We start from the raw sequence: 15,399 nt of genomic DNA, 5'->3' as shown, positions 1-15,399 counted from the left end.
GCAAAAGTGTAGATGAATTTGGGTGCGTGCCATGTGCACAGAAATCCTTATTTCGGTTTCATTTTGCTTTTCGTGATGCAATGATTTACTGAATCTGAGTTGGAAAGTGTTACAAATTTTTTTATGAACATAGTCAACTTTTTTTTATTAAAGTTTATTGGGGTGACAATTGTTAGTAAAGTTACATAGATTTCAGGTGTACAATTGTGTAATACATCATCTGTATATCAAATATAGTCAACTTTTGATTATCTTCATCCATGTAGAAAAATAACAGTTTATATAAGTTTAAGATGATTTGTGTTTTGTTTGGATTTTTTCCTAAACAACTGTGTTTCCATATGAGTGGAGCTGATTATTCAGGTGTTCGAATGAAAGATCTGAAGCCATATTGATGAGAAAGAAATGGAAGATTATCCTGTTTCCATATCTGACTCTCGACGTTTTATATTAAGCAGCAACCCAAGCAGAGCCTGTGGCCCTTGTGGAAAGTGGTTGAGTAATGTAGTTTACAGAGCTGTGTTTGATAATAACCTGAGTTGGGGGTTAGCAGTGTGAGACAAGCTTGAAAAAAAATAACTGTAGCAAGAACATCAGTGAAGGAGTTGATAAGTGAGAATATCAGTGGTTTTGAAACTGATTTGCATAGATAATTCCTTTCCTTGCCTGGCCCTAGTCTTGTGTATATTGTAATTAAAAGTTGACTCTCCTATTTGATTGCAAAAAAGGAGCATATTTTAAGTATTCAACTTAATAAATCACTAAATGATTGAATGCCCTAAAAAGGAGGAGTGAATTCTTTCTCATTTTGATTTGATTACCACCTAAGTTTTTATCATCATCTCCTACTTTAACTTCCAAAACAATATTTAAATTAAAATAAATTTTCATTTGATTTTTGTAAGGTATGTGAATGGCCACGCAAAAAAACATTACGAAGAAGCACAGGTGCCCTTAGCCAACCATAGGAAACCAGAAAAACAAGACAAAGCTCAGCACACAGTGTGTATGGACTGTAGTAGCTACAGCACATATTGGTAAGTATTAATATTTTTCTGGAAATAATATTCTTTACTATGAGCATGCACGTGTTTTCTCATTTTCCTTGCTCCCTGCCCCTCCCAGACTCTAAGCCAGTTGCTACTGTTGCTACTTCTTTTTAGTTCTGCTAAATCACAAGGCACTGGAGCCATCAGGAATGCCTGTCCTGTTCATGCGAGTTTACTTTGCATGTTCCCTTCAACTTCGAGGCCTCCTCTTCCTTCCCCCCTCCTGGTCCTTGTCCGTGCCAGTAAGCTTCAGGGAAGTGAAAAGTATTTTTGTGTTGTTGTTCATCATAATTCCTTTTTTCTTCTTGTTTTGTTTTTAATTGAAGAATAATGTGATAAAAACCCTTGTTAAAAATCCCGTGTTCTTACTGTGCAAGTTAACATTTTGTTATATCATCTTAAAAATTTAAGCTTCGTTTAAAAATTATTTTGACATTCTCACCTCTCTCAGCACAGTTCCCTTCTCGTCTTCCTACTCCTCTGTAGATACGTGTGAAGAATTTCATGTGTAGCTATTTTTTAAAAAAATACTAGAAGCCCTGTTCTCTCTTTGTAGTATAATATACATGTCTGCTTCATATAAATGACAATAAAATTAAGTATTTTTGTGATGACTTAGATCTAAGGTGTTTAGGTTACAGTGATGTTTTACAATCCATATCCACTTGGCATGCTCAGAAAGTCAGTGTATTTTTCAGTTTTAACTTCAGTGTGAAGTGAATTTCTTTCTTTGATTAGTGAATTATAATTCTTTGTTTTAATCAGTTCACTCTCAATTCAAAAGGTTTTTGACATTGAGGGGAAAAAAGCCACTTTAAAGAATTTCTTTGGAGTTTTTATTTTTTTGCCATACAGCCCTTGACTGTTACATGTAGGCAGTACTAGGCGAGGATGGGGATTAAAGTCTAAATATCACTTTTTATTCACACTTTCTACTGAAGTTGTGTGCTAATTAGTTGATAATTGTATTGAAGAAACGTGTCCATCAAAAGGAAGAAAAAAAGATCACGTGGCTTCCCAAGTCTTAATTTCTACAAATTTAACATTATTAAATTGTGGCTATTGAATGAAGCATCTTAAGGTTTAGTCATTCAGAACACTACTACTTTAGTGATCCTTTGTGTGAAAGGTGTCCAGACCTGGAAGACAGGGAAGCTAGCGGTAGATGAAGATTTCAGTAAAAATGAAAATCTTCCCAAGATTTGCACACAAGGCCTAGTGCTCGGTTTCTTGTAATTTGCTCTTGTAAAACACTCCTTTCTACAAAAGCTAAGCATTATCCAAGACGTTCAAGTGTTCTCATTAGTTTTCCCCCCTTTCCCTTAGGAAACTTACATGCTAGAATGACATAGCTGCCTACCTACCTAATGACAGAACCATGTATTTCTGTAAGGTTGTATTTCTCTTTAGACAGCAGAAAATAAGTTCCTTCTTGAGGTATCTATCTCACAACCGTTGTTATAGGTCATGCCAGCCTGTGCTTACCAGATGTTGAAAACATTCATTCTTCTTGATTTTCAGTTAGCAAGGTGCATGAAATGATTAATTGGGAAGCTTGGAAACAGTAAAATCTCTGTGTGCAGTGAGTTTTCTTGCTATTGGTAAGATTATGAGGAAATAGTAACTCTTGGAGGAAATTTTAAGAATTATTTTAGGATTATTTTAACGGAGTAGAATTATATTCATAGGTCTCTTTAAAAAGATAGATTACATACCTTAATATCATTGTATATTGCATTTTGGAGGAATACCTTTATTAAATAGAATTGGAATTTGTTTTATATTGGTATAGTGTTTTATATTGGTGTCGTTTTATGGCTGGATTGGAATTAAATGGCAGATCTTGAACCTTGGGGAATATACACCATGGCACAGGCTTCTTGGCCAATTGCCAGTCTTTTGTGTGAGGTTACACAGAGCTGCAAGTGTGTGCACACCCAGAGCTTCTGAAATGCAGGAAGGGAGCTGCAGCTGGTCACATTACCGTCTCATTTGTGGGTTTTTAGAACAAAATGCCAGAGACTCACCCTGTAGCATTACACTGGTGGCCTAAAAGGAATCTGTGATAGCTGTGAACTCATAAAGCTGTAGTTTAAATTAACATTTTCCCCACACCTCACTATGATTAGGAGACAAATAAAAAAAGATTTCTTTTTTCTGTATGGGTTATTTTCCAGTATACTTTAGTAATTTCACTTCTGTTTGTACATTTTCCTTATACTTAATTTTCTTGTGGTTCAACCAAAAAGGTTTGCCTTAGAGGTAAAATGTTGGTATATTAGGTTTACCTGTTTGATTATTAATTATTATGCTTGTAGTCAAAATAGTTTGACTTTAGCTAATGTTAAAGCTCCTTCCCCATCTGGCCTGTGCTGTGTTCCAAAGTAGAGAAACATGCTCTGAGGCGTACAGGTTTCCTATGCGTTCCTTTCCAAGAGTCCCTGCCCTGCCCTATCTTTGGATAGCCCTTATGAAGCTATCACTGAGCTGCCCCCATTCCTCCCTTCCAGATCCGCTGTAGCTGGATATAACCTCTCCTAAACTCAGAGTTTTGGGCTACTTGTAATTTCCTACCCACATTAGATATTTGTAGATGTCCTTGGGGACTGCAGGAGCCATGTGTCAGGTCTTTGTACCTGTCACAGTACTCAGTGTCTAATGCGGAATGGCAATATATACTAGAAAAACGGAATTTTGTTAACTGTCTCCCCAGAATGGGGAAGGTTATACCAAATCTGTAATTATTGTGCCCTCTGATCGTCTTGGGCCACAGAATGTTTTTCCCGAAGCCCTAAATCATGGCATATGTTTGCTATTTCATTTACTTCCCAAGAGGGTCACCCTTGCAAAGCTGCTCCCCTTCACTTCTGATATAAACTGGGCATCCAGAAGAAGCGCATATTGACCAAATAGAACAACATAAAATGGGTCACTATTTCGAAAGCAGAAAAGCAACACCAAAAGAAATAATTTTGATTTGACACAAACCCACTCCTTTAGGAGATAAGTCACATTAACTGAGCTAGAGATTAAGTGAAGATTTCAATAAAAATGAAAATCTTACCAAGATTTTCATACAAGGGCTAGTGTTCAGTTTTATTGTTTGTTAAGTAATGTTTTCTTTCCTCCCATCCCAAAGTTCTCTAGTCAATACAAATGGAATGGAATGTGGTATACGTTAGTATATCAAATAGAAACAAAGATTAAAATTAGGAACTTATTCTTATGTGGATAGACATTTGGAGTTAATAGAGTTAAAATACTGAACAAATAATTTTCGACATCTGTCATAGTCTTGTCAACTCTGATCCTTATCAACAGTAGCTGAATATCTGAGAATGCAAAATTATGAAAAGAATATTAAAACTAAATTACTAGAATTTTTCTTTCCTGGCAGGGTAATGGTTAACTTCAAAAAAATACTATGAAATGTGGATAAATTCATTTGTCTAGGAAAAAGACTTGTATTTCAGATTTTAGACACCTGTAACAGTAGCAGTTTTAATTAAAACTGATAAAAATAAAGCTCCTATTTGTGGGCTAAAATTGATACTGAATCATTTTCAAAGGCAGTTATGATTAAAAAAAGAGGGGAAAAGCTTTTGTTGACTATCCTTATAAAGTATTTGGAAACAAATTTTCATTGGTATAAAGATTAGAGAACAGGAAGAATTTTGTTTATTTAAAAACAGCATTTTGAAGTTTAAAAAGAAACCTTTTAACAGAGGTGGTCTGAAAACATAAAAGGCTTGTTCTCAATAAGCTGGTACTTGTTTGCTTTTAACAAAGGATATGGGTTTTCTCTGCAGGTATTCGTCCAGTTTTTTTTTAGATTGCCTTGTTTGATGGCACTATATCAGAATTTAATAAAGGAGAATTTAAAAATAAGCTTGCTTTCTAAAAGAGTTCTTTTGGATTTTAACTTTTCTTGGTTTGAAATAGATGAAGTTATTAGAGTATCAGCTTGTTTTTCTTTTCTATATCTATATGTCATTTATAATAAAACCAGAGGTCAGTTTGCATAATACTTTGATACTTTGCAAGGGGATAAAAAGGAATTAAAACTTAATGATGGATCTGCCATGTACCCTTCTTGAGGGTACTTTTTGCATGAAAGTTTTTTTTTAACTTTAGTATTATACATGACTTACTGTATAAAGATTGCTTTGTAGCTAGTAGATTAAAGGACTTTTTCTTTACTGTTGCATAAAAAATGAGGTTCATTTGTATGCTTGCTGCTTGTTGCAGAGGGATCAAAAATGGTTTGATTTAGGAATATTTTCTTAGCTCTTTAAGAGTATGATGTGGAGCCTTATGACTTGGGTAGTTTCAATAGCACTAAATAACAAGAATGGAAAAAAAAACACCTTAGAATTTTAAAGCTGAGAAAGAGATACAGATTTTTCTCTGTTTTGGGTGTGACCTCTGTGAAAATTGAACAATTGAAAGTGGCTAGTGAGACTGGGGAATTGAATGTTTTATTGTGAAATTGTCACGTGTGGCTGGTAGCTATTATATTGGACAATACCACCTCAAAAGATTAAAATTTACCATTGAGTATGTTAATATTATAAAACTTTCAAAACCTTAAAACAAAAATCTGATGGAAATTCCAAAAAGGAAATAAGTCAATTTCACTAATTAAATTAGTTGCAAATAATTATAATTTAAAGAAAATCTAAGCCAGTAGGATGTATCAAAAAGAAAAATTACATAATTACTAAGTTAATTTCATCTGAAGTCTGCCAACATATTCATTATTAAAGGAAACCCCAGGTTATGGTACCATTAGAAGCAAAAATACTTTTATAAATAAACCATTTCTGATTTTAGAAAAAAACTAATAAAATTGAAATAAAAAGGAAACTATTAAAATATGATAGTTTTCCCCCAAAAAAGAAAGCAAACATCATATACTAATTGATGAAATACGAAGCCATTTTCATTCAAATCAGAAATAAGACGAATACTTCCTATCATTTACATGATCTCACTGTAATTAAACATTGTTTTGGAGGTTCTAGCCACTGAAATAAGTGAAATAATTGGTGTAAATATCGGAAAAGAAGAAAAATTATTTCTGTTTCAAATTACATAATAAGATTGTATTTGGCCCAAAGAATTTGAATTTGAGACTAATCTTTACATGGCCAAGACAATACTGTAGTTTGTTTCAAGGTGTTAGAAGTAAAGAAAAATACCAATCCCCCTCCTACCTTGCCTTTTTACATCTTATTTCCTTATCTGACATCTCTAATATGTTGCCTAATATGATTTCTAAGCATTTTTTGTCTTTAATGTTCAATTTACTTAAATTTTCTTAAACAGTTCTTTCTTTTCACTAAATACGGAAGTAAACCTTCTTATCTGACAAGTAGTCTATCAGAAGTAGAACTAATCTGTACTTAAGAATTACCTCAAGTCACTAAGTAAAAACTTGCATAAGTATACATTTAGCAGCCTAAAAACTGGTGAAATAATATAGGTAGTTCCTGACTTCTGTTTGTTAGACCACATGAAGTCCTATGTACATGAAGAGATGCTGAACCCTAGACTTCCTCGCCTAGTGAGGTACTAATCAAGTTCCCCAAACCCTGCCCAGCTTGCTGCTATCACAGTTTCTCAGTGCCAATAGTATAGAAAGGAGAAGAGGAGTAAAACTTTTCAAAATATTATTTCAACCACATTTTGGGAACCAGGTCTATTTTCACCTAATGACATTTAGCCATATTTTATAGTCATGTCAATTTCAAAATGGGAAATACATTCCAAGTTTCAGAGAACCAATCTGCAAGGTTTTAAAAGACAACCTACAAGTTATGTGCTTTTTTTTGTATTTCTTATTCTAGAGTAATCTTCTGGAAGGGAAAACTAAGAATAGTGGCTTAATTTTTTTTCAGGTGTTAGGGGTAAGCATAATTCTGGCCAAATAGTTTCAACACAGTTGTAAACCAGGAAGAGGTATTTAGAACTTGTTTACTTTAAATCCTTCTGTTTGCTTTGGGACTTCTTAATACCGGTATTATTAGTGGGATAGTTTTACAGTTTGAAAGCAGTGACACAGCTAAAGACTAAGGCAAACAGGCATTTAAATTCTCATGTATTTCCTACTTTTGCTACTTTTTTTTTTTTTTTTTTTTGACCTTTGGGCTAGGGAGGAAAAGAAATCAAAACGGAAATGTGGGCAGCTAGAGAAGCTTGTGCTGTGAGCAGCTCTTGGTTACACGAGGGAAGGAAACTTAAGATTTGTTGAGCCTCTACCACGTGCCAGGTACTCTTAGAAGTTTTGACCTGTGGCAGGAGGAGCTTTCCTTATTTCTTCTTCTCTATCATATCATCATCATCATCATCAAATAAGACTTATATAGTGTGGTAAATCCAGACAGTACAAATGTTATAGTCTTAGAAGTAGTGTCTTTAGTGACTTGAAGAGAACCTGAAATTGGTTCTTGATAAATAGGGACAGAAATAGGAAACTTAAAAAAAGAATTTTTTAGCCAGTGAAAAAAATCCAGCCAAAGTAAAATTGATCTCTTATAGTCCAATAAAGTTATATTTGTTACCCCTTTATGATATGGAGGTAGTAGTATTATAGAATATTAGAGCAGATAGTATCTTTGATACCCTTTAGACTATCGTGTTTCCCCAAAAATAAGACCTAACCAGAAAATAAGCCCTAGCATGATTTTTCAGGATGACATCCCCTGAACATAAGCCCTGGCACATCTTTTGAAGCAAAACTTAATATAAGACCCAGTCTTATTTTCGGGGAAACACGGTAGCAGTGCAGTCCAACAGAAGTAATATAGCTCACATATGTAATTTAAAATTTTCTAGTAGCCACATTAAAATAGCAAAGAGAAACAGTTAAAAATTAATTTTAATTGTATATTTTAATTAACCCAGTTATCCGAAATATAATTATGTCAACTGGTAATCAATGCAAAATTATTAGAGATAGTTTGCATTCTTTTTTTATGTGGAACCTTCAAAAATCCAGTGTGTATTTTGCACTTAGAGCTCAGCTCCATCCAGATGCTGACTTCTCATCAGAAATGCTTGATCTGCGTTTAGAGATGATCATAAAAATTGCAATTAAAAATGTAGATTCCAAACACTACTATTAAATTTTTTCCAGTAAATGAATTAAATACAAAAAACATATTTCTTTAGTATTTGCATATGTATTGACAAAACTGACTCATTTTTTTAGAACAATTGGTTTGACAAGCAAAAAAAGATCAGTTTCAAAACTACATCTAAGTTAAGTAAATTCACTAACTCTTGTAACAACTCACTATTATCAACATTAAATTCAAAGGGACATTATATAAACTGAAAATCAACTCTTAATTTATCCACATCAATAGCGTTTCTTCAATTTTTCTCATAGATTTTGCAGCCAACATACCTAATGATGTTACAATTAAAAATCTTCATATTTATTGAGTGTAAAATCATTGTTGATTTGTATTATGACTAGTTTAAATTTTAACATAAATCTGTACCTGTCTAGCTGGTTCACAAATAAGCCTTTTCTCTCCCAGGGTCTTTAATTTAGCTCATTCATGTACACTGTGGTGTAGGTGGAAAATGTGAATTACACTGTGATGTTTTCTATGTTACTGTTAAATATTGGCAAGTGTTTCTTCTGTTTCAAGAATATCTTGAATTACAGTTAGCAGTAAAGTAAATGTTTGTAAACCTTCCATGACTCAAGTAATGAACATTGGCAAAGAACTTGTGGTTATTAAACTCATTATCTTCTCTTAGTTCCATAAACTGGTGATGATTCATAGAATTTGCACATAAACTGAACAATTTTAGGCATCCGTGATGCAGTCTACTTCACAGCACAAATATTTTCAGTGTGTTATCATGCAGTGAAACAAACATAATAAGGGAAATAATTCTAGTAAACCCAGATTTTGACCTCACATAGCTCGCCCATTGTCTGTCTTGATAGAAAACTAACTTTTTCCCATCTAGCTGAAAGTGATGTAAAAGAATAAAAAATCCCTACAACATGAGATCGATTATTTCTAAGGTTTCAAATAGACAAAGACATTTCTTTGTAAATTTGGAAGTAATTTGAGATAAAAACATGCCAAAAGTATTAATTGGCCAGTAACTCTTATCTTGTAAAACTCATCTAAAGCTAGAAATAAAAGTATTTACAATTTTTTCAAATGTTGAATTGATTGATCTTTAATATTGTTAGAAAGGTCTATTCACTGACGGTTGCTTGGTGGGTCAATTGAGGATATTTCAGTTTTTGTAACCTACCCTCTTTAATCTTTGCTTCAAAATTTTAAACATAATTCCCTTAACTGAAATAGTCATTTAATTTTTCATCTCTACATCTAAAAATGGTTTTCTTTCTTGGGCAAGAATTCAAGCCATGTGATAGCTGATCAAAATTACAAGCTCAAATTCTTTAATAATCATTAAAAATTTTTTGTTGTACATTTCATTCTGATTTCATTGATTGTAACTAATTTCATTATTTTTTTCAATTACAGTTGACATTCAATGTTATTTTATATTCGTTTCAGATGTACAGCATAGTGGTTAGACATTTATATAATTATGATGTGATCGCCCCAATTAGTCTAGTACCCACCTGACACTATATAGTTATTACCATGTTATTGACCATATTCCCTATGCTGTACTGTACATCCTGGTGACTATTTTGTAACTACCAATCTGTATTTTTCTTAATCCCTTCAACTTTTTCATTGATTATATTTTGACTGTTGAGAGGCAGCTTATTAAATTAATATACGTTTGTTGAAAATGACTCTTAATATTGTTTATTTTATTATCTTAAAACTTTTTTTACAGCTGATTTGTTTTACTCTGTTGTTCTCCACTTGATTCTGCCTCATTCGTGTGCCTTCATTTGAAAATTAAAATTTTTTTCCTTAATTTTTAAGCTAGAAAATAATTATATTATAGTTAAAATAATAAGTATTTCAGTTTACTACCAATTGCAATCTGCATAGGTATCACTGTAACTCATGTTATCTGCATAAAATATTCAAACAAACACATTGCGTGCTACACTGTTGCATAGAAAAATTAAGTGAATCATTTGGTTAACAAACTAGATTGGTGATCTGCTTATGTATAGTACTAGGAATGATATCCATCTGTCATGTGTACTGCAATACATCTTATGTGATGTAATAATAAAAGAAATATAGTTTTGCCAAAATCATAAAGCTGTCTTTAATGGAAAAATATTTTATACTGCTTCAGGTAAGTAAAATTGTGTATTAAAAAGTTTAAAAATTAAAATTCAGTTCCTCAGTTGCATCAGCCACATTAAAAAGTTCAGAGAGATGAAGCAATTAAACCCAGTTAAGCCAGATTAGTTAGAATGGAACAAGGCAAAAAATAAATCTAAATTACAATATATGGAAAGGTTACTTTAAGACATATGAAGTTAATTTTATATCCCAGGCTGAATCCTTGTCACACCAAAAATAATTAATAAGAAAAAAATCAATTATTTCATTTGAAAGAGTTTGTTTCTTTAAACAAAGCAACCACTTTTTTTGTGGAGTTAAGGGGTTCAGTTATATAGTAGGGCATCCAATTATGAAAGGTGATCTAAATTTCCTCTTAGACTTCGTTTCCCAGATGAACACTAGCATTTGGAGTGGTTTTCTTTGTTTTGAACTGAGGATTGTTTTATCTGACATACATGCATAAATATATGCAAACATGAAGTGAAAATGTAAGGAGGAATTAGAGTAACATGTAATTTCCTTCTTCAGTGAATGCTTAAGGTTCATGGAGGAACCAAGCACCTTAAGCCCAAATATAAACAGAGTAGACTTTACCTTCTTAACATGTATGAAGAGAAGCAAAAAATTAAAACTTTTCATTTATTTAATTCCTTTACATATTTGTCATAAAACTGATAATTATTCTCCTGCCATTGCTGGTATTTGATCATAGAGAAATAGTTTAGGATGTAAAAGTAGCTTTTGCTATTTGTAGAAATGTGGGAATTAACCCTAGGAATTTGGAGAATAGCTTAGATTCTTGATTGACACATACATAGTCAATTAATGGGGCAAAGGGAGTGTTAAATAATTACATATGTAATATTTTAAAGTTTTCAAAAGCATTCATTTAAGATTTTGACTCCTGTGAATAAAAGGCACAAGCTATGCTTTTGTGTGTAATCGTTTTTTAAAAATTACTTTTCCCCCATCCTCTTCTCATTTTTTAATAGACTGGTTTCAGATATGTAAGAAAAGGTTTTTTGGATTCTGCTAGAGATGACCTAATTTTTACTAATTGCTGTGCATTCAAAGTTTTGTTTGCTCAGAATGGCAGTGTTATTGTCATTATTCTTTGGTAGATATAAAAAGTGGTTTTATACAAAGCTGTTATTCAAAAGAATATATTGGTAATAGCTCGTAAGTTGTTTTTGTTACAATTGGCCTTATCCCAGGAAAAAAAAAAAACGGAATGCTAATGTACATGTTAAAGTTTATTTTGTGTGATTCCTTTTATTATTTATTTATTGACTTGCTGAAGGGTCTCTGTCTCTCTCTCTCTCTGTCTCTCTCTCTCTCTCTCTCTCTCTCTCTCTCACACACACACACACACACACACACACACACACACAGTATCAGTTTTAAAGAACACTTTAAACATCTTTCTTCAAAGCAGTTATCAGTTTCCTAAGAGACGCATCCCACTGTTTTATACTTTGTTTTCTTGTCCTTCGCATTGAAAATATTCACTCTTCTCAACCATCTGAATTCAATTTATTTTAATTAAATTATGTTTAAAGTGTGTAGCTTTATTTTCAGTTTTTTCAAAAATCTACTATCCCTACAGGTTAGTTACCTTTTCCCAGCTTTTCATTGAAATCTCTCCTCCCCCCAGTTTCCCCATTAATTTGAGTTGGGAAGTATCACCTTAAAGCTTTATGAATAGAATTGGTGCTTTTTAATTCATTTTCCATGTATTATACATTACTAAAAAGAATGTAACACATGTAGCAGCGTATTTCATTTTCAAAGGTGGAACTGAAGAGCTTTTGAATAAAATGTGAAAAGAAGCTAGTGTTCATTGCCTACGTGGCTTTTAAAAAAGGCTCATAAAAAACATTCCATTGTGGATTCCAAGTCCTCTTTAAACTCACCACCAACAGTAACTGCCTGCAGAGCCCTGTGATCGTCTTGGCAGCAGCCAGGCCTTTCGGGGATTTCATTGCTGTGGTTTCCTCAAGCTCTTTACACACACTGATGAATATTTTTCTTGCAGTTATCGCTGTGATGATTTTGTGGTTAATGACACCAAGCTGGGACTGGTACAGAAAGTCAGAGAACACTTACAGAACTTGGAAAAGTAAGTAATAGACCTTGGGAAAGAAAAGGGATGGGTTGGGATTGAGGGGTCTTTCAGAATTTTTGAATGGGATTTTTGTTTTTGAGTTCTATAACTTCATCATGTTTTTAGTATGATTGAAATGTTAATAAAATAAGCCTTATATGTGGGTATCTGAAACTGCACCCATAGTTATTGGTCATAGCTCAGCATTTGTTTCTTTTAATATTTGTTATAAACCATATCCAAGGGCTCCGGAGCCTGTTTTTTAGTTATAACCCACCAATTTGTAAGCTACACAATTTATTTGCAAGGGGAATTTTGGGAGTGCAAGGAAAGGGCAGAAGACAATATAAAATCATTACAGAGTTACCTTTGATACTAGAAAATCCTTATCAAATGTATTATGAGGTCTTCTTAGGAGCACTAAAATTTATGCGTTATTTTTAAGGGAAATTAGGTTTAATTATATTATTGTCCACTTTGCATCTATGTGATAGCACAAGATCATAGTTTCTTCTTTTCCTTTTTTGTTGGGGGCTGTATATATGATTTGAAATTACAGGAAGCTATGAAATGCTTTGTCAACATAAAGAAATCAAAGTACTTATGTAAATAGGATTTCCTACCTATAGCCAAATAGGCCATTCAGTAAAACTCACTGGGCTCAGAATTCAAGCAGTTAGACAGAAACCCAAATAGCAATACCTTTGAAGCTACAGTGGATAGAAACCTAGCCCTGGAATGACTGCTGACTCAAGTGAAATTTGTGTAAATCACCCCGTGTCATCTAATTTATTTTGCAGTTGATGTATAAAAGGTATTATGAGAACATGGCAAAAGCAAACTTTAATGTAAAGACAATAGAATGTTTTAAAATTGTATACCAAGAGGAAATAACCTAAGTTCTGTAAGGGAAACACTGTTTAGTTTTGTTTAACCAAAGTCTTTATGTATGTCTCTTTAAAAAAGAGATTATAAAGCTGATAAGGGAAGAAGAATTGATTTCTTTAAAATCTAAACTAATTAAAACACTTTGGATTTACTTACTTTTTGGCTTGTCATCTTTGGGCCCCACTCTTTTTCAGAGTGCTTCCTCCCCTCTTTTAATTTGAACAAAGCAGCCTAAGCCCTATCTAGGATTAGAGAGACAGGTACGGATATACAGATCCGAAATATTTAATTTTATCTGAAATTGTCACAATGAACTGTGAAGTAGATTCCTGCAGTAATTTATATAATACCACTCTTTGGTGGTGATATCATCATAAAGATTTTACTACCTTGATTCTTTGTTATAGAAGTGGGTAGCTACCAGAATACTTTTTTCTGCCACTTAATCACTTTCTCTCAGAAACAACTACCATCTTAATCCCAAATAAATTCATCAGAACTAAGTCAAAGGGAAAAGACGACGACATTCAAGAACCTGTATGCACTTATGCAGTTATCAAATCTTTTCTTTCCATTGACTGCTTTATCAGGTAAATCATGTCACAGACCACCTGTCTACACTTCTGCTTGGCCCCACTGGAAATCTACCTTGCAGTCCTTTTCCTGTGTTGAAAAACATTACTTAAGCTCATTTTTGTGTTTTCAATCACAGGCTTTAATCTATAATGGAAGCTGCAATTTTTGAAAACTATAATTACATTTGTGTTTTACTTAAGACTATTCTACATAGTCTCTACGGCAGCACTTGCGATAGAACTTTCCGAAGTGGAGGAAATGTTCTGTCATCTGTATTGTCCAGTATGCTAGCCACCAGCCACATGTGGCTGTTGAGCACTTAAAAAGTAGCTAGTGTGACCGAGGAACTGAATTTTAAATTTAATTTCATTTTAATGTATTTAAATTTATCTAGCTACTCGTAGTGAGTGGCTAGCATGTCAGGCAGTGTGGGTTTAGAAGATTCTGCCATTTTGAGACTCACTGATGGTAAAATGTAATAACTTCTATTTTAAAAAGTGAGATGCTTTATGTCAGTTTAAACTAAAAGTTAACTATCTGGCATTGTCACTAAGTAGTATATGTACTGTGATTATGATTCAACTTCATTACTTACAGAATTTGTGAACGAATAGCTTAACATTGTAGCGTATGGAACAGGTCTCCTCTCACTTTGTAGGCACTGAAACACTGAGAGGAACATAGCATACAATTCTGCAGACATGTTTCCTAAGAGTATTTTTACATTTGAAGCAACTGGCTTATTAGATCTGATGCTCCAACGACACAGTTCATCTGGAAATTCTGGAAAGAAAAGTAATTTAGAATAGCCTGGTACTTTTAGAAGATGGGAAAGAATTGGTGGACTTAAAAGTCTGTGTTGTTGAATGATTATTTTTACCTCCCTTAGGTTACTTCTCCTGATACATAATAATTTTAAAGTGACCCTTTAAAGATAGGAATTACTTTTTGATAAAAATTTTAAGCAAAATATCTCATTCATCAAGAAAAATTTAAATAGGGGCAGCCAGTTAGCTCAGTTGTTTAGAGCGCGGTGCTCTTAACAACAAGGTTGCCGGTTCGATCCCCGCATGAGCCACTGTGAGCTGCGCCCTCCACAACTAGATTGAAACAACTACTTGACTTGGCGCTGATGGGTCCTGGAAAAACACACTTACAATAAATAAAAGTTTAAAAAAGAAGGAAAATTTAAATAATTTAAATTCAGAATTTCTGTGCTTGTTAGGAATTGTTTTAGAATATCCTTTGTAGCATAGCTGGATCACATGAATTTACATATGCCTGTAATTTACTTGTCATTCCACAAACTCAGATGATACCATAATCTATTATGACAAATGAGCAAAACATGATACCTTTATCAAAATTGAGAAAGAAGTAAAACAGTTTTTGAGACTTAATGTTAAATCGCAGAATAATCACGTCAGACCCGGGTTTTCCTTTTGTTATGAGCAGTAGGTGTTCTCATTTTTGAAGCTTCACAATCAATGAGGCAGATGGAGTGGCGGTGGAGAGGGATTGTGTC

General features: G+C 33.3%; 1 protein-coding gene across 5 annotated transcripts in view; it reads left to right on the top strand.

Moving 5' to 3' along the window:
- The window catches only part of USP3 (ubiquitin specific peptidase 3), a 79,146-nt gene that overhangs the window by 27,211 nt on the left and 36,536 nt on the right, over positions 1–15,399 (top strand). For all 5 annotated transcript variants that reach the window (XM_019755364.2, XM_074327606.1, XM_074327605.1 and 2 more), the window contains 2 exons: positions 906–1,037; positions 12,342–12,425. In XM_019755364.2, coding sequence (XP_019610923.2) covers positions 906–1,037; positions 12,342–12,425 — 216 coding nt within the window. The remainder of the gene's footprint in view (positions 1–905; positions 1,038–12,341; positions 12,426–15,399) is intronic.

Source organism: Rhinolophus sinicus, linkage group LG03 (genome assembly GCF_036562045.2).
Source record: "Rhinolophus sinicus isolate RSC01 linkage group LG03, ASM3656204v1, whole genome shotgun sequence".
Taxonomy (NCBI): domain Eukaryota; kingdom Metazoa; phylum Chordata; class Mammalia; order Chiroptera; family Rhinolophidae; genus Rhinolophus; species Rhinolophus sinicus.
This window is presented reverse-complemented; position numbering and strand designations above follow the sequence as displayed.